Here is a 24,808-nt window from a genome sequence, read left to right on the forward strand (position 1 = left end):
TTAAAAAATCAAGTTTTGATTTAATGAAGAAGGTATGAAATTCAGGCTCAAAATAGTTGAGAATACCTTATGCCACCAGACTTGAAATTCTAGATCTAGAAAACTAGAACTACGCCATCTTCGGTCCAATCTAAGTATAGTATATAAAATCATACATTGCAATGTCCTACCTGTCAATGAATACTTCAGCTTCAACCATAACAATACAAGAGCAAACAATAGATACAAACTCAAGGTTAATCGCACCAAATTTGATTGCAGGAAATACGACTTCAGCAACAGAGTGGTCAATGTCTGGAATACTCTACCTGACTCTGTGGCTTCTTCCCCAAACCCCCAAAACTTTAACCTTAGACTGTCTACTATTGACCTCACTCCTTTCCTAAGAGGTCTGTAGGGGGCGTGCATAAGCGCACCAACGTGCCTACCGTCCCTGTCCTATTGTTTCTTTTATTTTTCTTATATGTATCCATTTCATGTATTCATAACTATGTTTATTCTTATACCTATTATCTTGTAAGCAATTGACAAATCAAATTATACAAATAAAAAATATTTGCCAACTGCCAGCATAATTCTAATTCAGAAGCCAGCAAGCCCAGTGATGTTCTAGTAAGAATGACCAGAAACGACTGTGCCGCTGCATGTTCTCCTTCTGGATATGTCTTTTGTAAGGGTTCTTTTCTCTTTCCCTTGCAGGTAACTTGGCAGATGTCTTCCCTTGAATAGAAAATGCATGTGTGAATAAGACTTTCTGACTGGTCTATGTGTTTTTGGCTGCAGAAGGAATGGTCAGATTGACTTTTGGCATGTGCTATTGCTTCATCCCCAAGCTAGTCCTGGTGGCTTGGTATATTCTGCTAATAATTGAGAACACCTATTCCTGGAGGGAATGGGTCCCCCGCCTTCGCCTCTCACACCAAGGTAGGACTTTTCATGTTACTCTTTCAGTGTGCTCTGAGGATTGTGGAGAAGATTGTACATTGCAGAGAGCACAATGAATTTAATGCGGATTACTTCCCCACCCTCCTTGGTCTCACCTAGTGGTGGGATTCAGCCAGTTCGCACTGGTTCGGGAGAACCGGTTGTTAACTTTCTGAGCAGCTTGGTGAACTGGTTGTTGGAAAAAATCATTAGGGCAGAGAACTGGTTGTTAAATTATTTGAATCCCATCACCAGTCTCACCCTTGTATATTGTTCCTTCTCTCTTTCTGGGGCTTGCTGATTCCAACCTTCGTTCTGTGACTTCTGCTGGAGCTGAAGCTTTCAGGAATTTGAAGATCTGTATTCATTCAAGTCACAAAAAGGGAATTCTCTTTTTTCTTACATTCTAATTTCAGTTGACTAGCAAACAAACCATGTGGGCCATTCTAGACAAATGTCACAATTATCAATGTTGTCTAGGGACTTTCCAAATAACTGGACTGTGGCTAATTCCCACTCTTCCATAGTATTGCTGTATTCCTTGAGAGGAAATATTAAGTTCTTCCTAAAAGAAATACTACTATAACAATTACAGATAATCCTCGTTTAATGATTGCCTCACTTAGTGAACGTTTGCAGTTATGATAAAAAGTAACTTTATGATCATTCCTCAATTCAAGGCCTTCATAGGTCTACATAAGAAATGAAAGCTAAAGTAAAATCATAAGCAGAGTTGTAGTTTCACTTAGCAACTGCTTCACTTAACGACTGAGTTACCAGTCCTAAGTGTTGTTGTTAAATGAGGACCACCTGTACTTATATACGCAGCTCGTTTTCTGGCATACAGATGCACATGCAAGCCAACTCCTATCTTAACATAAATCCAAGTTACACAACTTTGTTATAGTACAACTGATTGATAAAAGGTCAGGCTTGGTTTAAAAATAGAGAAATTCAAGATAATGTGGGTTGATTTTTCTGATAAAGGAAACATCAGTTAATTGGAAGGAACATAGATACTCCTGAATGGCAGTCCTCTCTATAATTCTAGGGCCTGTGTAGTAACTGATATGGGACTCAGCATCTGGAAGCAAACAATGATTGGAGAGCTGAAAGCAGTTTGAGGATTGGACCATGTTTTGGACTGGGGAGGAAGATGGCAACCTGGAACTCAACATAGACATACCTGGAACAACAACCCTGGGATTCAGCTAGACACTCCATTTATTGTTGCAATAAACATTTGCAAAGCATTTGCTTTGAGATATATTGCTAAGAATGATTTTGGCTGCCCACAGAATAAACCAATAGATCTGGGTTTCTTTGGAAAGCATGAAGCTGAGGAGTAACCTTGGAGCACCCCTCCCCACACTCCCAGTTCATGGTGACCTAAGGTCTAGCAGATCATGTTAAAGATGCTTTCTTTTGGTCTTTACTGAAGGAAGTTCCCAGCCTTAGGAGGATCATGGGAGCAGCCCAGAGAATGGCAGGAGATGTGACTCAGAGATATCAAGCCAAGTTCAAGGGTGAAAAGGATGACAGGGTTTACATTATGAAAGCATCCAGTGACGCCCTCTGCCCTGGAGTAGAATAGGAAGGGGGGGAGAGAAAGAAACAGATGGGCCTGCCAAGAGGAAATGGGACAACCCAAGGCAAGGGCTGCAAAGGAAAGATGTGCTTGAGAGGAGGAGGCCAAGAACAATAGCACACCAGGGCAGTGAAACAAATCCTTCCCAAGGGGCAATCAGGGAGACCACCAAAGCTGTAGCATCTCTGCTGATACAGAGATTCTCATCTAAGTAGCAGGCCTGGCCGAACAGAGGGTGCTTTTTCTTTCTCCTAAACAGCAGAGGTAGGCTAGGAAAGTACATGTTGCCAGACTGAGGAATGTTTCTCCGTTTGGTTTCTTGTTTCACAGTCCAACTCTGGGGCCTTGGAATGGATTTGACACAGTTCAAAAGCTTGCTTCCCTAACTTTGGATCCAAATTGGTAAAAAAAAAAAAAAAATCATCATCATCATCATAAGCGGTGCCTAGCAATAGCCCTCTCCAAGGGATTTGTGCAAGAGTGGTTAGAATGCAGTATTGCAGGCTAATTCTACCAATTGCCATCAGTTCAATTCTGACCGACTCAAGGACCGACTCAGCCTTCCATCCTTCTGGGGTTGGTAAAATGAGGGCCCAGATTGTTGGAGCAATATGCTGGCTCTGTAGACCGCTTACAGAGGGCTGAAAAAGTACTGGGAAGCAGTATATAATTCTAAGTGCTATTGCTATCCCCTATGCCCCCCTCCTCAGCTGCTTCCTTTAGTAGAGCATCAGATCTGGGCTGCAAAGATTCAGACAAGCCCGTAAATAGGCGTAGGATGATGTATATCAACTGCCGTGCTGGATTCATATGTCTATAATAATAGCTTTCAATGAGTAAGCTCATTCTCAGTAGACATCCACTTCCACTAACAATTCCCTATGGAGCTTACAACATTACTCTCTGATGGCTTATGGTTCCTATTTATTGTTCTTATGCTATCCACTACAGCTCACAAAGATGTTACTTTTAAAATCAACTTTCCTGCAGTTGCCGCTCTGGTGAAACAAGGCCAGTCTCCGCCTTTCCGAGCTACTAAAGGGATAAAAACTTCAGGAATCTGTCATACTCAATGCTAGTGTATTTACAGAACTCTCTATTGTTGCCTTCCAACAATGGCATGCAATCAAGCCTCCATTGCTATTTTTAAATATTGCCTTTAGGTTCCTGGTAGGCTGCATGCTCTTTTTAGAAATAAAAATAAACAGATGCAGCTAAGGGTGTTTTTTTGGGGGGGGGGGGAGAAGGATGCCAAGTTGCTCCCCGCTCCGAAAATACAATGGCAAGGGATGTCCTGCAGAAACGGGCTAGAGAGGAAGACAGGTAGCAAAGCATGGATTGGTTTCCTCTTTGATCCCTGAGTTACTACGTCCCACTGACCAAGGAACACGTTTTCAGTGACCTTGATTGGTATTGAATTCTTGATAGAAAGATTGGGAGCCAGGGGAGAGGAGTGGGAAGGAAAACAGGCCATTCAGAAGTAGGGATTTCAGTGCCTAGTTGAAACTTAATTACAGTTCTTGCTTTATTTAGGCTATACCATGGCAGTTAATGTCACCAGGCCATTAAGAAATGACCTTTCTCTCTGTTGGAAAGGAAGAAAAAGTCTCCTACTTTAGTAGGAGGATGGGATGAAATGTCCTCAAATACCGAGTTGTGCTTAATCAGCTTGGTCAAAATTTAAAAGAACAAAAAGAGCTGAACTGATAATATCTTAAGAGATGAACCTCGAAAAATTCTAATGAAAAGCACCTCCTTCAAACTTTGTGAAAACAACATCTCATATTAAGACTGACAAAGCATATGAAGAAGAACAACCTTTCTTCAGAGCTGGGATTTCTGTGTCTTCTTTAAAAGTCAACTTGAAGTTGGTAATTCCAAGAATTATCACAAGAGTTCCTTGGACTTGGGGTGACTGGCTTCTATTTGGAAGGAAGTTCATTTTACTGCTTTCAAGATTGCAACCTGAATGTGACTTGCAATCCGATGAGAATATATTGGACAAATCGCTATATAATTGCAACTAAAAGGTTTGGTTTCCTTTGGGTAAGCCAGGGGTCTTCAAACTTGACAGCTTTAAAACTTGTGGACTTCAACTTCCAGAATTCCTCCTCCACTCATGTTAGCTCAGGAACGCTGGGAGTTGAAGTCCACAAGTCTTAAACTTGCCAAGTTTGAAGATTCTCGGCGTAAGCAGTCTGCTGTCTTAAAAAAAAAATCAAAGCAGAGTCATTGATCCATATTTTGATATTTTTAAAATTAATCTCTTTGGCCGGTTTTCAAAGATAAAGAAAAGTTAGATCAATACCTTTCCCTTTTGGGGGACTACAAAGATAAAAAACATCATTTCTTTGTCTACATTCTACTTTCTAGACCTGCTGAGATCAAACAGCTCCCGCCTGCTGTTGAATTCAGAGACTGACCTTGCATTCCAGTCACTCCTCTTGGATGAGAAGAGGGCTTGGCTGATGGTGGGAGCAAAGGACCGTGTAATTCTTCTGCACCTTGACAGTCCTAACAGGGAGCCTCAGGAGGTAAAAAAAAAAAAAAAAAATAGGGAAGTTTGCTGTTTGGCCATAGTGAGGCTTTGCTTTGCTTCTTAAATGCTAAAGGATAGCTAATGTGATAATTGAGGTTAAACGCTGTGAGATGGATCAGTCCTTCCATGCAGGAGATGAAGTAGAATCAAGGTTCTCACAAACATCTTGGTTCTCCGTCATTTATGAAATGGTGGATAAAAGAAGTAGGAATTATTTCAGGTTATTCTGCATCATTTTTTCCCCCAATTTTAACTTGTTCCTCAGAATTATGAAGAAGGAAAAGAGAGAATAATTAAGGAAGAAATAGAATTCGGACTTGGGCTTGATTTCCAGTAGAGGTGTTTAGCATTCCAAAGGCTTGGCAGGCAGAACTTAGGTTTTCCTGTCAGGAAGGTGTAACGAAGATTTTTTTTTAAAAATGACTTTGTGAATTTCTCTAGTCCTCACTAAATGTCCATTCATTAAACAACTGTTCAAAGTTACAATAGTGCTGGATCCTCAAAATTCTAGTGGTTGCAATGCCCTTGTGGCCACATGAACAAAATTTGGACTTACCTACTTTTATAATTGCCCCTCCACCTCCCGAACCTTCATTATCACCTTCACCTGCCTCACCATCCTGGCCACTCGGAGAAATGCTGTGGAAATGTCCACTGGCTGGTGGGTGAGAACTATGTGCGTGTGTGTGGGGGTGCCACACAGCATGCCTCATGCCACTACTGAAGAAGTCCTTCTCTTCTGTACCAGCCAGGTCCTTTTCTTTTCTTTTTTTTCTTTTTGCATGCCTGCCAGAATGTCCTTTGTGTGCTGCCAGGGCCTCCTTTTGCATGCTGGCTGGGTCCTTTTGCATGGCAACCAGGTCCTTCTTTTGCATGCCAGTCGTGGCCTCTTTTTGTTGATTTTTGCAAAAGAAAGGCCTAGTCAGCACACAAAAGGTCAGTGCAGAAAAAGAACATGTCTAGTGCATGAAAAAAGGCTGACCCGAACAAAGGGCTCAGCTGAACCAGCACAAAAGCCAAGGCCTGTCGTGACACATGGTGTGGAAGATGTGGCAGTGGGCAGGGCCGGACAGTGGCGGGGGGGGGGGGGCAGCTGGTGGCACTGGATGGACGGGCAATCAAAAGAGCAGAGAAGGGGGAGATAAGTGGATTGTGGGGGTGGGTTGGAAGGGGAGGCAATCCACTTATCTTTCCAAGAATGGCTTGGATTCAACCAACATGCGGGTTTTCCATAATGACAGCAATTGGGAGTGCGAGAACTGCCATTGCTAAGTGGAGCATCACTTAACAATAGAGTTGCCAGCCCCAATTAGTTAAGGGAGGATTCATCCTTTATTTGCATGAGAAGAAAAATGAAAACACGGGGAACCTTTTGTTTAAACAAAAATGGAAACCATGTGTTCTACTTAAGTTTTGGTTTGCCTTTTTTCTTTCCTTATCTCTCCTGTAGCTCCATTATACCTAGTGAACATATGAATAAATATTGGTTGTTCTCCAAACTAGATCACAGATAAACTATTGGGCTAATGATCCCATCTAGCATAGTCCAAATTAACTTTAGAGCTAGACTGAAGATTGTGCAAAGCAATCCAAAGAGCTGCCTCACAGTAAATGGGAACAAAGTGGCTGTACACCTGCTTTCATGTGCTGTAGAACGGGTCTCCAACCTTGTCAACTTTAAGACTTGTGGACTTCAACTCCCAGAGTTCCTCAGCCAGCTGGCTGAGGAACTCTGGGAGTTGAAGTCCACAAGTCTTAAAGTTGACAAGGTTGGAGATCCCTGCTGTAGAGCATCCATTTCTAAGCATTTGTACTGCCCCACTAGATGTGGCTCTAAATGGCTCTTCATGTTTTACATACAGAGGAAAGGGCACATAATGTTCAGGGAGTAGAGAAATTCGTCCCTTTTTTCATCAGCTAGAATCCTGAAGAAAAACAATCCTCTTCTGAAGCTCTTTGCACTGGAACAAAATACCTCAGACAGCATTATTTGCATTTGGGGGAGGGGTTTATTTATTCATTTGTTTAATAAACAGACATTTATTGTCTTTCTTTTGTTTTTATTTCCAGGTTTTCTGGCCAGCTCCTAATGAACAGGTGAAGCATTGCAGACTGGCTGGGAAGAATCCTGAGGTAAATAAGATTTTCAGGCCTGTGATTTGAGCTATCAATCAGCAAGTTGAAGTCTTTGGGCCTGCAAAGCCGTCTTTTGCAAACTGTGAAGAACTGCAGCACTTTCAGTTGGAAAAGGCCAATTTTCAGTAGCACATTTCTCCCTTCTAATTATTCCTTAGGATTGGTGTAATAGGCATTTGTTCATCTTCCTTTTGAATCCACCCAACATCATCTGCCTTTGCCACACAGTTTAGTCAGTGGCTGAAACAATGGAACTCTCCTGGATAAGGAAAGTAATGAGTTTAAGCTCTATGTAACGTCACTGGGGTCGCTGTTATGGCCTTCAGTGTAACATTAGTAAGACCCGTCCTTGTGCTTTCCAGCTGCATGGTACAAATGAAGAATGCCAGGTCTTCCCTCTGGGCATGGAAGGGTTGATGGATTATCTGGGCAGCATCCGAAGTGCTGAAGTGCAAACAATTCATACAGACATGCTGTAAACCAGTGTTTCTCAACCTTGGCAACTTTAAACTGTATGGATGCTGGCTGGGGAATTCTGGAAGTTGAACTCTATGCAGCTTAAAGCTGCCAAGGTTGAGAAACACTACCGTAGACTTATTAGATCTATGTAACATTAAGCAAATAGTTTTCTGCTCAAATGGCATTTGCCTTTTTTTACCTTTGACTGCACTCTAAATCTGCCCTAGGCAATGTCTCAATCCCCTGGAGCAGATCTGGGTAGTCAAAGGGATGCCAAACTAAAGGTACATCCCATTTGCTGGGAGATGCTCTTCTCTTAGCAAATAAATCTAATCAGATGATATCTATTAGGTTCAGAACTGATGACAACCAGAGATATGGATTTTTTTTTCTCCCATGGAATACGTGCTCACGTAAAGCAGAATTTGTTTAAGCATACCCTACCTATCCTTCTGTCTTTTCCAGACGGAATGTGCCAATTTCATTCGCTTTCTGCAGCGTTTCAATCACACTCATGTGTTTGCCTGTGGAACTGGCTCCTATCAACCTGTGTGTGCCTTCATCCAACTCAAAGCTGGAGCAAAGGTAAATTTCAGCCATTACTCTGAACAACTGGCATGAAGCAAAAGCTTTTGGCAGTGAATTCTAAATGCTCTACTATCGTTGCACTATCCGCCCATCTATTTTCTCTGTTGCTCTCAACCATGGGCATCATGGGTAATTGTTTGCAACTGTTATTTTAATCTTTGTGCATTTATGTAAGCATGTATGTATGTAAGTAAACCAGAGGTAAAATGTTACCCACCCACCAGGCCCAGTCCTTTCCCTGAAAATTAGAAGAGCCCCTACCTGCTTGTCAAACTTGGCTCAGAAAATTACCTGAGCATCTGTCCATGCCCCTTTTTCAGACCAGTGAAGAAACTAATATTTACAGACAATCTTTCTTGGTAATCAATCTCCTCTGCAGTGGTTCTGCCCTCTCTCCTCTTCCCCCACTGAATACACTCCTGCAATCTTCTTGCCTGGGTTGGCTCCATAGATGTCCATCAGACTCCATCCTATTTTAAGGGTCACCTTTAGCATTAGCGTAATAAAAGTTTTTAAAATAAAAAAGATATTCATTTTTATTGTTGTAAGTCACCTAGAGTAGCCCCATACTGAGATAGGTGGCAAATAAATTTAACAAATAAATAAATAAAAGGAAAGGAAAAATAATGGGTAGCATATATTTCTTAACACTCATGTTCCCTAATTTGCTTCACTACATGACAGAATGTAATTAATTCCTGATTTATTTTAAAAAAAACTACTCTGGGTAGAATAGGTAAGAATAGGCAAATACTATCAGTCTCATTAATGCATAATAGTGGAGTAGGATGAAAAAAATGATTTAAGTCAAAAAAAACCCATACTACAGGCCTGGATTATTTATCATTCAAACTCCTAAAACTTAATCCTTTCTATGTTCAAATAACAAGGATATTTCACCGCGAGAAAAAGATTATGGGGTATCACCTTCCTGTCTCCTGCTCAGGAAGTCTAAAGGTACCCCTTTTGGACTACTAAGCCTTTTCTTTTGAGGGCCTCCAGTTCCTTAATGCTTTTCTTACTCTTTAAACCAAACCGAAGTGCTTTCTTATTGCAGGAATCAGGAATATTAGCTATGCACCTGATGACCCATTCCACAGAATCTGGGAGAGGCAAATGTCCATATAGCCCCCATGAGCATTTTACAGGACAGCTAATAGGTAAGAGCATCTGTGAACTGAAAGCTGAAACAGAAACATAGACAATGTAGTCCTAGGAGGAGCCCACACAGCATCTCTGCATGTGTGTGTATAGCCATGAAATAGCTTTCCCTAACTTGCTAATGTCTAGATATGTTGGATTGCCTCTCCTAAAACAACATGGCTATTGACTTTGTTGATTGAGATATACAGGGCATGTGGTCCTTTCCACCCAAGCTTTGACAATGTATATATATTTTAGGCATCCATTCAATAGAGATTTCGGTTGTATTTTTCCCATGACATTGCATCTTATCTCAAGAAACACTTCATCTGTTGAAAGCCAGGAGAAAGGCAGCTACAGTACATGCTAACTCACTTTACATTCCTCACTCAAAATGTACAGAATAAAATGATGAGAGACATCCTTTTGTGTGGGGTGCATGCAAGGCAGATATGCATATGCATATCCAGTGGTACCTTGGTATTCAACTACTTTGAAATTCATTAAATTTGGTACTCAACACATATTTTTGTGAAAATTTAATCCCGGTACTCATCGTTTGTTTGGTACTCAACGCACAATCTAGAACTAGTCAGTGTTAATTGCCTTGTGAGTCACTACATTATTCCTTATGGGAAAAATTTGTTTGGTCCTCATCATTTTTGGTACTCATCGTGACTCCCAGAACCAATTAATGATGAGTACTGAGGTACCACTGTACATGAAACAAAGTCTATTCATAAACATACACTATATATATATCGATCTAATGATTTATGAATGACACTGATAAATGCACATATATAAAAGAAAGTATACAAGAGAAAGAAGATGCCAGCATTTTATCCATGGATTTCTCTCCTGGGTTTCCTAGATGGGGAACTTTATTCAGGCACTTCCACTGACTTCATGGGAAGCAATGCTGCTTTCTTTCGAACTCATCTTGACAGGCCTGAACAAAACTACATCAGGACGGAGCAGAACCAAGATGATTGGTTAAATGGTATGTAAGGGAGGTTACACCTTTTTTTTTTTATAGAAAACTCTAATTTTAAAACACTTATTTAGTGAGCATATACACCGCCAACTATTCTTATGGACTCCTGGCAGTTTGCATAGCAGTCATAAAAATATAAAACATCAATAGTAAAATAGAGAAATACAGAAAGAAAAAAAAACCTAGAAATATATATAAATAACCATTGCAATTATACAAGAATACTAATAGTGAAACAATCAGTCCTCAGATCTCCTACAGAAAAATTTGATTCTCGCTACTTTCTGGAAGGCTATCATTAAAGAGATCATTCTAGCATTGGGATTACAGAGGGCTATTCTATAATCTTTTTAAATGCCCGGGATGAAAAATGTATTCTGGCGTCATAAAAATGGGAAACCGCCAGCAGCTTCTCCAGAGAAGATCATCTCAGCTGGAACAACTCAGTTTAGAGCGGAGCAGTGATCCCACTGGCACTTTGGGCACCAAGCTATATAGGGTTTTATCAATCAAAACTGGCCCTTGGAATTGCACCCAGAAATCTATTGCAATACATACTCTTTTAATAGAAGAAACGGGCAGTTTAGATCCGAATCTCCCTCCTTGCAGAGCCAGTGTTTATTGAGGCCCATGCCATTCCTGATACTTACAGCCACGAAGATGATAAAGTGTACATCTTTTTCCGGGAAACTGCAGTGGAAGCTGGACAGTGGGAAAAAAGGCGTATCCATGCTCGGGCGGCGCGCGTCTGCAAGGTGAGCAGTGAGTGCTTCTTGGGTAGCTTAGAAGGCACCTCTTCAGCTCTATTTAACTGAGGTGCTATCTGGATATTTCCTGGGAAGGAAGCTCTTTCCAAACAATGGCATTATCCCCTAGCAAAAGATAGGTGGATATCAGCCACCAGCAGACGATGTTAGATCAGGGCTAAAATACGACTATTTCCTGCATTGGAGGCATCCAGTCTGAATTTTGCTCTAGTTTTCTGAAACACAGCTGGGCATTTTGCCAGCGCAGGGGTCTTTCAAAATAGCTACATGTAGACACGGTTTCTGAGATTGTTCATGCATTCTGAAATCTAGAGTGCATAAGTCATGACATCACTCAAACGATGACTGCCTTTAGAGGGCGGTTGAGTGTGACCGTCAGTCAGGGAAAAGCTTTTTTGCATACAATTGCATGTCTGTTGGTTTCCGTGTAAGTCAAATGCCTACATGAGCAAGCTCTTGATCCTTGTGACTTCTATCTTGCAAATATCTGTGTTCAACGTGCAAATATCTGCCAGAAGCTCACATAATTTAAGGGATGTCAGCAGAGGATGGATCAAATCCATATGACTCATAGTGAATGTTTACATTCCCAAGTGGGTTTTCTTAAAACACAAGAAGGTGAATGCTGTCCAACCATTAATACCCTGTTTCTCCAACAATACGGCCTCCCCCAATAGGAAGTCCCAGCATGTTTTATAGGCATGAAATGAAATTAAGCCCCTCCCCCCAAATTAAGGCCTATATTAAAACATGCGAAATGGGGGGGGGAGAATGGTGGGGGGGCTTGCCGTTAGGAAGTACTTTTGTTGCACACCCAGATATGGTGCTGCCTGCATTGACCCCGATACGAAGTGCCCCACCAACGCCGAGGTCAACATCCAAGCCATCGCCACCCGCCCACCCAAAAATGCAAGGGGGGGGGAAATTAAGTCACCCCCGAAAAGACAGCCTAGCCATTTTTTCGGGGCTCAAAAAAAAAAAAAAAGACCCGGCCTTATTATATGTGAAACACGGTAGAGAGGCAGAGGTAAATAGTGCATATTTAGAACACATTGGATAAAACATGTACTGAAAAGATGTTCAAATTCCTTTAATTTAACTCTGCATCATTTCTCTAGGAAAAACAGTAAAAGGACAGTAACTCTAAGTATCTGCCTCTCTATTAATGGTTAGACAGCATTCACCACTCTGGGTTTAAAAGAAAGCCCACACGGGACTGTAAACATGGTGCAATGGATGCCTTCAAAGCAATCACTTAAGAGTACTGGAGAGCAGTTGTGGATGGACTTGAAAACTGTGCTTGACCTATTCCTGCTTCTATTTGGCAGAATGATATTGGTGGGAAGCATAGCCTTATCAATCGCTGGACCACTTTTCTTAAAGCACGGCTGATCTGCTCTATCCCAGGTCTCCAGGGCACCGAAACACATTTTGATCAGCTGGGTAAGGTTACTTGCATATCAAGAGCTGCAATATCTAGAATAGAGTCTATGAGTATAGTGGGTTGGGGGGGGGCGGGGATTATTCAAAGCTCTTCCCTAGTTGGGTGTATCCTGCTGTATTCTAGAAGATGTCTTCCTCCTTCAAACCCGTAACATACAGAACCCTCTAGTTTATGGCCTCTTCACAGTTTCCAGGTAAGCAGAAGCATTTACAATTCATATGACAAAAGAAAACAATTGCTTGTGCCTGTATCAGCAGGAATGAGAATAGTGCTTATTATACTCATAGCATAGAGTTTCCTGCTTTTAACAGGGGGTTGGACTAGAAGACTTTGAAGGTCCCTTCCAACTGTGTTATTCTGTTATTTCAGTTATAGAAGGCATGCACATTAATCCATCTGAATGGCTTTGAACTGAGACACTGAAACAGGATTCTGTCGTAGCTCTTTCAAGTCTCTGCAGAAATGGTTTCCCATCACCATATCCTATCTGGCAGGATGAAGCTGAGCAGAGGATTTCATGCAGTTTTCAACTGCTGGGAAGAACTAAGGCAGTGATCCCCACGTGTTGAATCTCAAGTCCCATAATCTTCAGCTTTAACTGAGTGAAGGGATGACCTGGAAGAAAACTGATGAGAGCAAAGATCCCCTGTTAAAGATGAGAGAGCAGTGAGAATACTTTTGAAACAAAATGGCTTTCTGAAGGTCATCTGCTCCAAGGCCACCTAAGGCATTCATCTTCCAATTTCATGACCTTTAAATGAGTTAGAAAGTCTTATTTCTAAGGCAGATATCTTTCAAAGGCATGATTTGGCAGATTTGTACCAAGAAATATCTCTTGGACCAATACGCTCCATCTCCCTACATTGTTCTTTTATTTTCCCAGTGGCATTTTTAGTGGTTCTGCAGTGTGTGTTTATTCCCTGGCAGCCATTCGAGCTGCCTTCAATGGACCTTTTGCACACAAGGAAGGCTTTGATTATCAGTGGGCTGAATATAAAGGACGGATCCCTTACCCTCGGCCTGGAACAGTAAGTACATAAAACTTTCCTTATTCACTTTTCTCTAACTTGTCATATAAAGACTGACCGGGGAAAATATTTGCTGCTGCTCTCAGAGTTAAACTACTGTAGATTATTTCTGGGAGTTGTCTATTCCCACCTGGGCAACAAGGGCTCTTCAAGACCTCTTTTCCCTGCGTGATTCATTTCTGAGATGGCTAATCTGGGTCCTGGATCCCCTTATGGGTTCCACAAATGGTCCTGAAGCTGTTTGTCCCAGGAAAGGCCTCCAATCTGTAAGTAGGGAGGTTTCAGAAAATGCAGAAGATTGTCATATCCTGGGAAAATGATTGTGCCGTATGCTGTCACGCATGACAATTTATGAAAATTTGCATGGCACAAAGCAATTAGACTGAACTGTGATATTAATAGATTTAGCTATGTAAATCACAAGGCTAAGTTTTGTGGAGTTGACTGTTAATTTTGCACCATTCCTTTTTCAATGTCCGTTCTTCTTGTTAGTGTCCCAGTGAAACGTATGACCCATTCCTGCAGTCAACCAAGGACTTCCCCGATGAAGTGATTAGCTTCATGCGTACTCATCATCTGATGTGGGACCCCATCTATCCACTCCATAGGAAGCCTGTTCTGATTAGAGTCAATGTGCCTTTCGGTATCCGGCATCTGTTGGTGGACAGAGTGGAGACTGAGGCAGGACACGTTGATGTCCTCTTCCTTGGAACAGGTAGAGGAGTTCAAGCAAAGATGTTCTGGTCTTACTGTAAGCCACGGTTTGAAATGGGGTTTGACTCATGCAACGGGCAAAGGAAAGTGAAGAAAGAACTAGACTGTAACATTAAGGGTACAATTCTCCCTGTTCAAAATGCTTTTGCGTGATCAGCAACACTATGGTTGTTCTAGGATTGCTCACTTTCAACAGCAAATATTGCTTGAGACTTTAAAGTAAAGGTGAGTAGAACCTGAGCCTCTGTGTTGAGATGCAGGGGTATTATCTAAATTGGGCAACAATTGGCTGATGCTATTTTTTTTTTTTTTTTATTTGTTGTTTTAAATTTATGTTTTGTTTTAATTTTTGTTTTTTGTAGTTTTTTGGGGGGGGGGGGGGGGGGGGGGGGGGGGTTGTGGTTTTTTTTTTTTTTTGTGGGGGGGTTGGGGGTGGTTGGGTTGGGGGTTTTAGGGGGTTTGGGTTTGGGGTTTTTTTTTGGTGGTTTGTGGGGGGGGGCGCGGGGGGGGGGGGGGGGGTGGGGGTCCCACCGGCGGGGTTGTTTTTTTGGGGTGGCTTAAAAAAAAATTTTTTTTTTTTATTTGAGGGAGATTAATGGTGGAAGCAACTCCGCTCCTCCTTTACATTTGTACAGTGGAAGGAAAATTATCATCATCATCATCTTTGATTATCTTACCAATATGAGCACTGCCACTGCCATTATTATGATTGGTCGCACAGTCAGCCAGATGTTTAGACTGGATTTGGCATTTTTATGCACCTATCAAGCCCTTCCCAAAACTTTGCCATAGGCAGTTGTTGTCTGATGGTGTTAAAGGTATTGTTGCTTTTTAAATAAAGCTATTTTAAATAATGCAGCCTTCTGCAATTGACTGGTGATGATTTTGTCAACACTAATGCTGTTGAAAATGGTGCTCCAGATGTTTTGGGATTGCACGCACCTATTTTTGCTGGTATTATGTTTACTTTTTTTGGGGTGGGGGGCAGTCATTCCACTTTAATTTTCAAGTCTTTGTGTTTTGTCATTTTCTCCACTTCTTTCTCTTCTCTTCTCCTGTCTCCAGATCCTGCCAGGTCCAATAATTAAAAATAAAATAAAATTTAAAAAGTTATTTCATTTTTTTGCTCTGGAATTATTTTCTCCCCACTCTTTTTTCTTCCAATGGGTTATAGAAGGATTCCAGTGATGAGCACAGTGTCTTCCACCCTGCCATCATTGCTTCAGAAAAACAATACAGTTCTCCTGTGATTGCTGCTTTTCCTTCTCCTTTACTGACAAGCTTACCACATATTTATCTTGGCCCAGGGTATCAGTTGGGATTGTTTGTGCACGTCAGTATTATTTAATTGCTTCAGACGCCTGGTTACAATTCCCTTATTAAGTCATTGGAATTAAATGGTACCCCTTTGAGCCAGACTATTGAAGTATTTACAGAATCTCTAAAACATCAAATTCCTTGTAAGCAATTAATAGCAGCCACTTTAAAATATACTAAAAACATAAAACAGTGCTAAAATGATAGAGTTTTCTTTTCAACCAAAAAAATATGTAAGCATCAATTCATTGCATTACGCCTAATAAAATATTAGGAAATGTTTCACAAAAACATAAAACACAGCAAAGAAAATAACAATGAGTTTGTCCAGATATGATCAATCTTGAAGTCAGAAGTCTTTTTTCCCCAGAAAAGCTATGATAGGAGTCGAAAAATGTATAAATCAAGTAACAAAATGACCCTCATTCTGAAATACATTCATTATGTCATGGTCCCTGTAGAATGACATAGCATAAGAAGGCATATTAGATGCAATTAATGATGTTGCCATTTTTTTTTTAATTAAAACCTTCTGGAAAACAACCCATCACCTAATTTAAATACTTTGATGAATGAAAATATGTTCGGTGTGCCCCTAAATTGTTCTGAAATTGGCATATTTTTTTAAAATCTCATGTAAAGATGCTGCATGTTAGAAATGGACCTCTCCCTGGGATAAGTATACCTATAATCCACAAGGCGTGGCCTCACCCTTCACAACCTCAGCTGCATAGCTAGAGAGAGCTATCTGAGAAAAGGCATCCTCTGAAATCAGGATAATTCCAGCACCTTGGTGAATAGGATTATCTATAGATGTCCTGCAGCTACAATCTTTTGAGCTTCTTCAATGTGCAAGGTGATCCTAAAATAATGAAGAAGGATATGGAAAATAGATCTCTTTTGGCCCATCTCTTTCTAACTCTGTGAGTGTTCTCTTCCAGGGATGGGTTTGCTCTCATGTGGAATCTCCTGCCTGGTAATGATAATTACCATAATTCCATGCAGCAAGGAGTCCAAGGAGGTACTCCCACCCACAGTTCTCTTCACATACTCTTCTGTTTGACTTCCGACAGATGAAGGCAAAGTGCTTAAGGTGGGCATCTCCAACCTAGAAGGCCGAGGCTCTCAGGAGATCAGCTTGGAAGAGATCCAGGTTTCAAAGGTAATCAGAAGACTTCTGTTACTTTTAAAACCTTTGTGGGCTAGAGTTGTCACTGCAAAGGTCCAATTTCCTGCAATACAGTGCTTTGATTTGTGCAACTAATTTAATCCATGAGCCAGAAGTCAATGTAATTATTTGCTAAGACAGGATATAAAGAAGTCAAGCATGTTGTTGATGAGAACAATCAAGTATCATGTCCACATATACAGAGACAGTGAAAATGAATGTCATGAACCCAGCTAATCTTTCCTGTAATATCACTTATTTGTTTCTTGATATATAATTTTTTTTCCCATATCATGGGCTGTGGTGCTAAAGCTCAAAGGGAGAGACTGTAACAGCATGTAAACCAAGAATCAACATTTTAAGGACAAGAACTATGGACGTGCATAGAGCCAATAACAACCAATTAGAATTTACTATACTGTAAAAAATGTTTTGACAAACCTCCTATTCTAGTTTTTTTTTAAAAAAAACAAACTGTAGAACAGTGTCCCTATAACATTAGATAGACTGACCATTCTGCAAGATCTGAGTAAGAATCCGTTTTTCTTCCGATAAATGCCTCTTGTGTAATCCTCCATGAATCCTCCATACCTCTGTGAAAGAATAACAAGTGAAAATTAGACTGTATCTAATTTCCATTCTCTTTAGGTTTGAAGAAACTAGATAATATCTGATTTGTTAGCTGGACCCATGATATCCGTGATGGCGTTTTTTCCTGAGTGTTGCTAGTAATAATCAGTTTCCCCACAGAGGCTGCTTTTGGTCTGCCACTTTTCTGCATCTCTTTACTGTCATCTGCTGCTCCACCCAAATCTGGCAGTCCTGCATATATGAACATTGTTGCAGTGCTGGTCAAGAGTGTGAAAACAACATCAGATCAGGAAAGGATGTTGCCTGATTAATGACCCAGGTTGTCCCAGACTCTAGCAGAAGGTTTTAATTTATAGCTCTTCAAAAATCCAGATAACCATTAAATGGCAGCAGAGACATCTAGAAAACCTTAACTCTTTGCCACCCTCTAGTTCAGGGTTCGCCAACCTTTTGGACCTCAGGGACCACCAAATTCGTAATTTTAAATCCCGCGGACCAGAGACCCTGGGAAAATCCTCCAAAAAGTCTGCAGGAAAATTCCCCACCCTGTTTTCCTACCGATCGATCATTCTTTATTTGGGATCGCAGGATACCGTCTCCATTCTTGGGGGAGGGGGAGGGGGAGGGAGGGGGGAGGGAGGGAGGGAGGGAGGGAGGGAGGGAGAGAGAGAGAGAGAGAGAGAGAGAGAGAGAGAGAGAGAGAGAGAGAGAGAGAGAGAGACTTTTTGGCTTCATGCAAGGAAAGCAGCAGAAGTCTTTCTTTCTCTCCCTCAAACTCTGCCAGAAATTAGCGTTTGCCAGCGCAGCCTCTGGGAGCAGGATGCATTGCAGGGTCCCAAAGACTCGTTTCTGGCAGAGTTTGGGGGAGAGAAAGAAAGACTTTTGCTGCTTTCCTTGCTTGCAGCCAAAAGCAGAAGAAAGAAGCAGAAAGAAGTAGCCCGGTGGCCAGGCATGGCACATGGGGCGAGTGGGGGAAGTTCCCCCCTCCACCCTTTCCTTCCTCCCCTCACTACCTCGTGTTGTTCGCAATGCAAGCGACGCAGCCTTGTGTTCCCGCGGGCCATGTGGGCAGCGTAGCCTTGTGTTCCCACGCAGCCTGGATTAATTGCCTTGGGTGGGTGCTTTGGGGGTGACAATTCTCTGCGGACCACCAACATTTTCTCACGGACCACCAGTGGTCCCTGGCCCACTGGTTGGCGACCACTGCTCTAGTTGTCATCATGATTGTGAAGCATGTATGAAGCAGTCTAAAGTTTGTGTGGAACCCAGGCACGCAGGCATCCAATTCAAAATGGAAGAATTTAGAGTATCACTGCAAACTGCTGCTGTTTTCTGTTTCTTGTAGGTACCTTCAGCTGTCTTAGACATGCAATTTTCTCTAAAGCGGGTAAGGCAGCATTTGTTATACTAATTGTATGCTATTTTCTTCGGGCAAAGGGGCACAGCTGAGTCCCCAAAGGCATCTTCCCATAACTCTAAACCTTGACAGCAGCCTCCAGAGTCCTGCTGGAGGGTTCTAAGTAACCGTTTTTTAATTTGTCAGAAAGGGAAATGATTACATGCATCACCAAAGAGCAATCAATGTAACCATATCTGCATGAGATATATATTAAATATAATTTTGTCTCAATGAAGTATCAGGTGGTTGGGGTGTGTTTTTGCTTGTTTGTTCAATCTTGCCCCTGACTCATTACTGAAAGGCCAATAGTAAAAGCATCTTCTCTATCTCCCTTTCCTGCTGCCTCCCCACCTCCAACATTTTTGTCCAGAATTGGTGGGGAAGGGAGGCTGAAGACTCCAGGGTATCACAAAAAGTCGCATGCCAGTATTTCTCCTTTGTCCTTTGAGTAGCAGGAACTGTTTGTGAGCACTGCCCAAGGGCTGGTGCAGCTCTCCATGTATCGCTGTGAGCTCTATGGCGAAACGTGTGCCGATTGCTGCCTCGCTAGAGATCCGTATTGCACCTGGGATGGCAAGTCCTGCAGGGCTGTTCTGCTCACCAAGAAAAGGTGAGAAGCTTCCCCCTTCTGCCCCTCCTGCTTTGCAAAAGTGGCCCTTCCCCACTTTATAACTGGCCCACTTTCTTGCAACCAAGAATTGCATTTTTAATTTCCAAGGACTATAAATGACTATAAAACTATAAACTTTCTTGCAACCAAGAATTGCATTTTTAATTTCCAAGGACTATAAATGACTATAAAACTATAAACTTTCTTGCAACCAAGAATTGCATTTTTAATTTCCAAGGACTATAAATGACTATAAAACTATAAACTTTCTTGCAACCAAGAATTGCATTTTTAATTTCCAAGGACTATAAATGACTATAAACTATAAACTTTCTTGCAACCGAGAATTGCATTTTTAATTTCCAAGGACTATAAATGTGATATAACTTTGTTGGGGTAGGCAGGGGAAAGATTCCAGATTTCCAAACACGTTTTTTGGGGGGTAGTTTTCAGAAGCAAACTGATACTTTTAAATTAGGCCATTCAGCTCCTAATCATTTTGCACCTTCACCACATGTAGCCCAATTTTAGGCTAATTTATTCAGAGGCTTTCAGGGATCTACAGGTTAAGACATTCACTTTGCTGCTTAAATCACCCAAGCTCTTTTCTCCAAATTAAAAAAAAAAAAAGCTTGAATATTTGGGCCTGGCAGTGCTTGGTGTGGTGCTCTACAGATTAAGCTTCCCAAAGTCTATTGACTGTAGAGCAAAAATTAACAATTAACATATTTGAAGATGTCTTTATTATTGCCATCCAGAATTCTTCCTGGCCCATATAACCAACAAATGATGCAGTTAAACTCATTTTACCTTTCCCTAACATGACCCATAAAGAATCCACACCGAGTGTTTCTGCTAAGGAGATCAATTCCAACCTTTTTTTTCATCTAGGTACCTTTTCTTCTCTAAAGGTGTGATTATCTAACTGTCATTTAACTTCCATAGTAATCATCATCAGGCTTCATAGCCAACTGGTTAGAGAGGGATGTTTCTTGTTCTATCTTGCTGACAGAAGATGGAGGGAGATGCACCATCTGGTGCAAAGTGAAACAAAGCAATAGTAGATCAGCTTGTTGGGTAAAGAAGCACTGGGGACTTCAAGCAGCCAGTGCTATTTGTTGACACCACGGTACAGACCACACTGCCTGTCACCCCTTGCGAAGGCATCTGAGCATACTGGCTAAGTGCATGCATTAACTGTCTCTTTTGCAGGCGAGCACAGTGCCCAAATGTGCTGAAGACCAATCCAATCAATCAGTGCCTGGATGCTGCAAAAGGTGAGTTGAGGAGCCTTCCTTGGAAGCAGCAGGAAGTTACAGTCAGAATGTACAGAGAGCGTTGGATAAAATTGGGAAGCAAATTCCTGTTACAGCTTCTCTTCCCACTCTTTCTTAGCATTTGTTTTTATAAGCTTCAAAGACTGGGCGGGGGTGAGGCTGCCTCTGGTTGTCAACCCATCTTTGAAAACACCAGGATGTGGCTCAATTAGCCAGCAGCTGGAACACCAGCTTGGACGCCTGTGAATGCAGTTCTGAGAGAATGGAGGAAAGTTTGAGTGAATGTGGAAGCTTATCTGCATGATTGCAGCTGCTTTTGAAAGGAGCAGAGAGCAACCACAATGCCATTCCTCCTATATTCTCTATATCACCTGCAATTATTTTGTGCCAGTGAATTTTCTTTTGAACATAAGTGGATGAAGCGGTCCACCAGCCGACAGCAAGAAAACACATGTAATGCTTATTACATGTTCAGTCTGCAGAGTTGACAAAATAATGTAATGGATGACAACAGCCTTGAATACCCACCTCTCTCACTGTAGTGGAATTGCCTCCTTAACCTCTTTACAGATATTGAGCCTAGTACCGTCTACACAACACTCCAGACTTTATCTGATGATGGGCTGAATCCTAGGATGCTGAATTGGTCAGCAGGACGCAAGGTGTATCGTAAGGACAGGGGCACTTGGCAGGACAGGTTGACAAAAATCAAGGTGGTGCACACACTAAAAAGGAAGGTTTAATTGTACATCACAACCACTTTACTCTTTGCCTTTCAAAAATGTTTAAAAGTCTGCCCTTATCTGTCCAGTCATTGGGAAAATGCATTTGGTTTAGAAATTTGCTCTTTAAGGATTAATTAATTCATGCTCCAAGTTAAATATTACTTGGAAGGGTTTAAACACTGACTGGATTCACCCATCATATTACATCAAACAATATATTCTTTAAGGATACAGTGAAATGCGTAAACTAACACATTTTGGGTTATCATTATATGCAAAGCAGAGCATCTGGCTGGTTAAAAAACATAGTTCAAAAAGACTCAGCTAAGCACTTATTATAAATGTGCCACTCTTACTTTCCTTACATTGTTTTTGTAAGAGAGACATACCTTATGTATTAAATTCAGAATAGACTTAGCAAAGAATACAGTTAATAAATATAGTAAAGCTATATAAATATTATATATACTCACAGTTAAGGCAAGAATTTTACCACCCCAAAATGGGTTTGACTTGTCTGCTGAAAAGCTTATCTGCAAGGAGGTCCATTCATATTTTTTAAAATACCTGCATATAATTGCAGATAAGCTGAACAAAAAAATACCATATAAATTGTGCTACCCAGGGATAAGCAAATTGTGAATATTTTAAATGGAATGTGTTCTGGAAAACAACATTTATTGGTACAAATTATGAAAACAAATGAAATCCTTCAGAAAAGAATGTCAGAATTCAGGGAAAAAACCATGCATTTTGAAAGGATCAGCTGATATTCGGATGGGCTTATCCATGAATATCATAGAATCATAGTGGTGGAAGGGTCTCACAGGTCTTCTCGTCCAATCACCTGTTCAATACAATTTCAGATCAGAGTCCTAGTGGACTACTATTTAAATATGAGCCAGCAGTGTGCAGCAGCTGCCCAAAAAGCCAAGATAGTTCTAGGCTGCATAAACAGAGGGATAGAATCAATTTCACGTGAATTGTTAATACCACTTTATCATGCCTTGGTAAGGCCACACTTGGACTACTGCATCCAGTTTTGGTCATGACGATGTAAAAAAGATGTGGAGACTCTAGAAAGAGTGCAGAGAAGAGCAACAAAGATGATTAGGGGGCTGGAGGCTAAAACATGAAGAACGGTTACAGGAACTAGGTTATGTCTAGTTTAATGAAAAGAAGGATTAGGGCAGACATGATAGCAGTCTTCCAATATCCTTCTTGAAGGTCTCAAGTGATGGCGCTCCCACAACTTCCGAGGGCAACCTGTTCCATTGGTTGATTGTTCTCACTGTCAGAAAGGCTCTCCTTGTTTCCAGGTTAAATCAGGGGCTGCCACAAAGAAGAGGGAGTCTCCAAAGCACCTGAGGGCAGGAGAAGAAGCAATGGGTGGAAACTACTCAAGGAGAGAAGCGACTTAGAACTAAAGAGAAATTTCCTGACAGTTAGAACAATTAATCAGTGGAACAACTTGCCTCCAGAAGTTGTGAATGCTCCAACACTGGAAGTTGGTAAGAAGAGATTGGACAACCATTTCTCTAAAGTGGTGTAGGGTTTCCTGCCTAAGCAGGGGGTTGGACTAGAAGACCTCCAGGGTCCCTTCTAACTCTGTCCTTCTGTTCTGTTCTGTTCTGTTCTATTCTATTATTCTATTCTATTCTATTCTATTCTATTCTATTCTATTCTATTCTATTCTATTCTATTCTATTTTCTATTCTATTCTATTCTATTCTATTCTACTCTACTCTACTCTATTCTATACAATTGGGAGGTGTGTGCTCTCTATGGGATTACCAATAGAAGCAAATGCAAAGCAAATGTTGTGCCCTGGGTGAGTTAAAATATTGTTTTCTTATTAAAAACTTCTAGTCGAATATTTTTGTTCCTGCGGTTTCCCTTGCAGGCACCCCCATGGCAGAAGAAAAGGTGATATTTGGTGTGCAGAACAACTCAACATTCCTTGAGTGCCATCCACTTTCTCCCCAAACCAAGATTCGTTGGCTAGTACAACGCAGCAACACAGTAGCTCTGGAGAAGGTACTGGGGAAAAGCAAAACTAATGGAGAAGTTGGGTGGTCTCTTTGGAGCCGGGGATGCAAAAGGGATCCACAGGTGCCTTGATGGGCTGCACGAGCGAGCTGAGCTGGATGGATGCTTTAGATGCAAGCAGAAACCCCTTGATAGCAGACTAATACTGCAGGTTTTTCTCTCTTTCTCTGTGGCTGTAGTTGGCAAGCAGATTGAATACTGTCTGGTTTCCTTGCAGGTTGAGAACACAGGTCGCTTTTCAGTCTTAGAGCAAGGGCTGTTGATTAATCAGCTGACCCAACAGGATGCTGGGCTCTATCAGTGCCAAGGAATGGACAGCTCTTTTTCTCAAACCCTTACCTACTATAAACTACGCATCATAGGGCAGCAGGCCATGGAGGCTGTAACCTCTAGGCTTGGCAAGAATGCAGAAACCAAAGGGAACCACCACAGCGGCCTCACTCCGGTGTCAGGCCTTCAGCTTCCTTACAAAGGCTACTCCTGGGCATCTGGGACTAATTTAGTTGAATTCTGCAACGCTCTGCAACAAAGGAAAAGACTGAGACCCAAAGTCTGGACCTCAAGGTGGCAGCAGCATCCTTCAGAAAACAAGAAAGGCAGAGTACGTCGACAGCCTGGCTCTTCCAGGAGAGAGGAAAGGCCAGTCTGAATTCTACCTCTTTGACATGAGATCTAAATGGGCTCTCTAACTAGATTCTATGGGTCTCCTCACCTATTCAGTCCTATCTAGGCAACACTTGTAGATATTTACTGGGGTGTTCTGTGCTCTCCTGCTTCAAAAATAAAAAAGCCAATCTCTTCTTCCCTCACCTGAAATACTAGGTGTTACTTTTTTCCTCCTCTTGGGTAGCAAAGGAAACTGGACCATAGCAAGGAACATGGTGGTCTCAGATCATACTGACTGATTGATGGCAAGGTTATTCCCAAGTGTGAAATGAACAAGAGGGCTTTACCCACTTGTAGCACCTATGTGGTACAGTCCTCTTCATTGTCTTTTTCTAATAAAAAAATAACCATTACAGAGTGTGGCATCTGCTTTTAATAGAACAAGGTCTTCCCCTTGTATGGTGGAATTCATCTGAATCAGAGTTATCTAAATCTAAGTTGGGCAACCTTGAAAAATCCAGTAAAACAAGTCTTCTCCAAAAATAGAAAGTCGAATATGACTAGGAACATGTTCTAGGAGTCACTGCTGGCATTTCACCTACTTGTTTCTCAGAGTACAAATGAGAGACTGCATAGGAGCAATCTGGTGTTAAGGGGTCCTCATCACATGCTCATTACCAAGGCCTCAGGTGTCCCATGCTGAAACTGTGGGATGCGGGGGGAAACCCGAAGCTCTTTC

The 24,808-nt window shown here is 41.5% G+C and overlaps 1 protein-coding gene across 1 annotated transcript; it reads left to right on the forward strand.

Moving 5' to 3' along the window:
- The first annotated feature begins 683 nt into the window (after positions 1 to 683).
- LOC113415735 (semaphorin-3D-like) lies at positions 684 to 24,270 on the forward strand. The gene is made up of 17 exons (XM_026673259.2): positions 684 to 924; positions 4,886 to 5,046; positions 7,122 to 7,184; positions 8,112 to 8,231; positions 9,292 to 9,394; positions 10,252 to 10,380; positions 10,984 to 11,129; positions 12,470 to 12,584; positions 12,709 to 12,778; positions 13,469 to 13,613; positions 14,106 to 14,328; positions 16,718 to 16,806; positions 18,749 to 18,790; positions 19,255 to 19,412; positions 20,625 to 20,689; positions 23,318 to 23,451; positions 23,681 to 24,270. The coding sequence occupies exons 1-17, from the start codon at positions 789 to 791 to the stop codon at positions 24,110 to 24,112; spliced, it is 2,331 nt and encodes a 776-aa protein (XP_026529044.2). The 5' UTR covers positions 684 to 788; the 3' UTR covers positions 24,113 to 24,270.
- Positions 24,271 to 24,808: the final 538 nt, after the last annotated feature.

Source organism: Notechis scutatus, chromosome 2 (assembly GCF_049901735.1).
Source record: "Notechis scutatus isolate UNSWTSFEM ecotype Mainland chromosome 2, rNotScu1.2, whole genome shotgun sequence".
NCBI lineage: Eukaryota > Metazoa > Chordata > Lepidosauria > Squamata > Elapidae > Notechis > Notechis scutatus.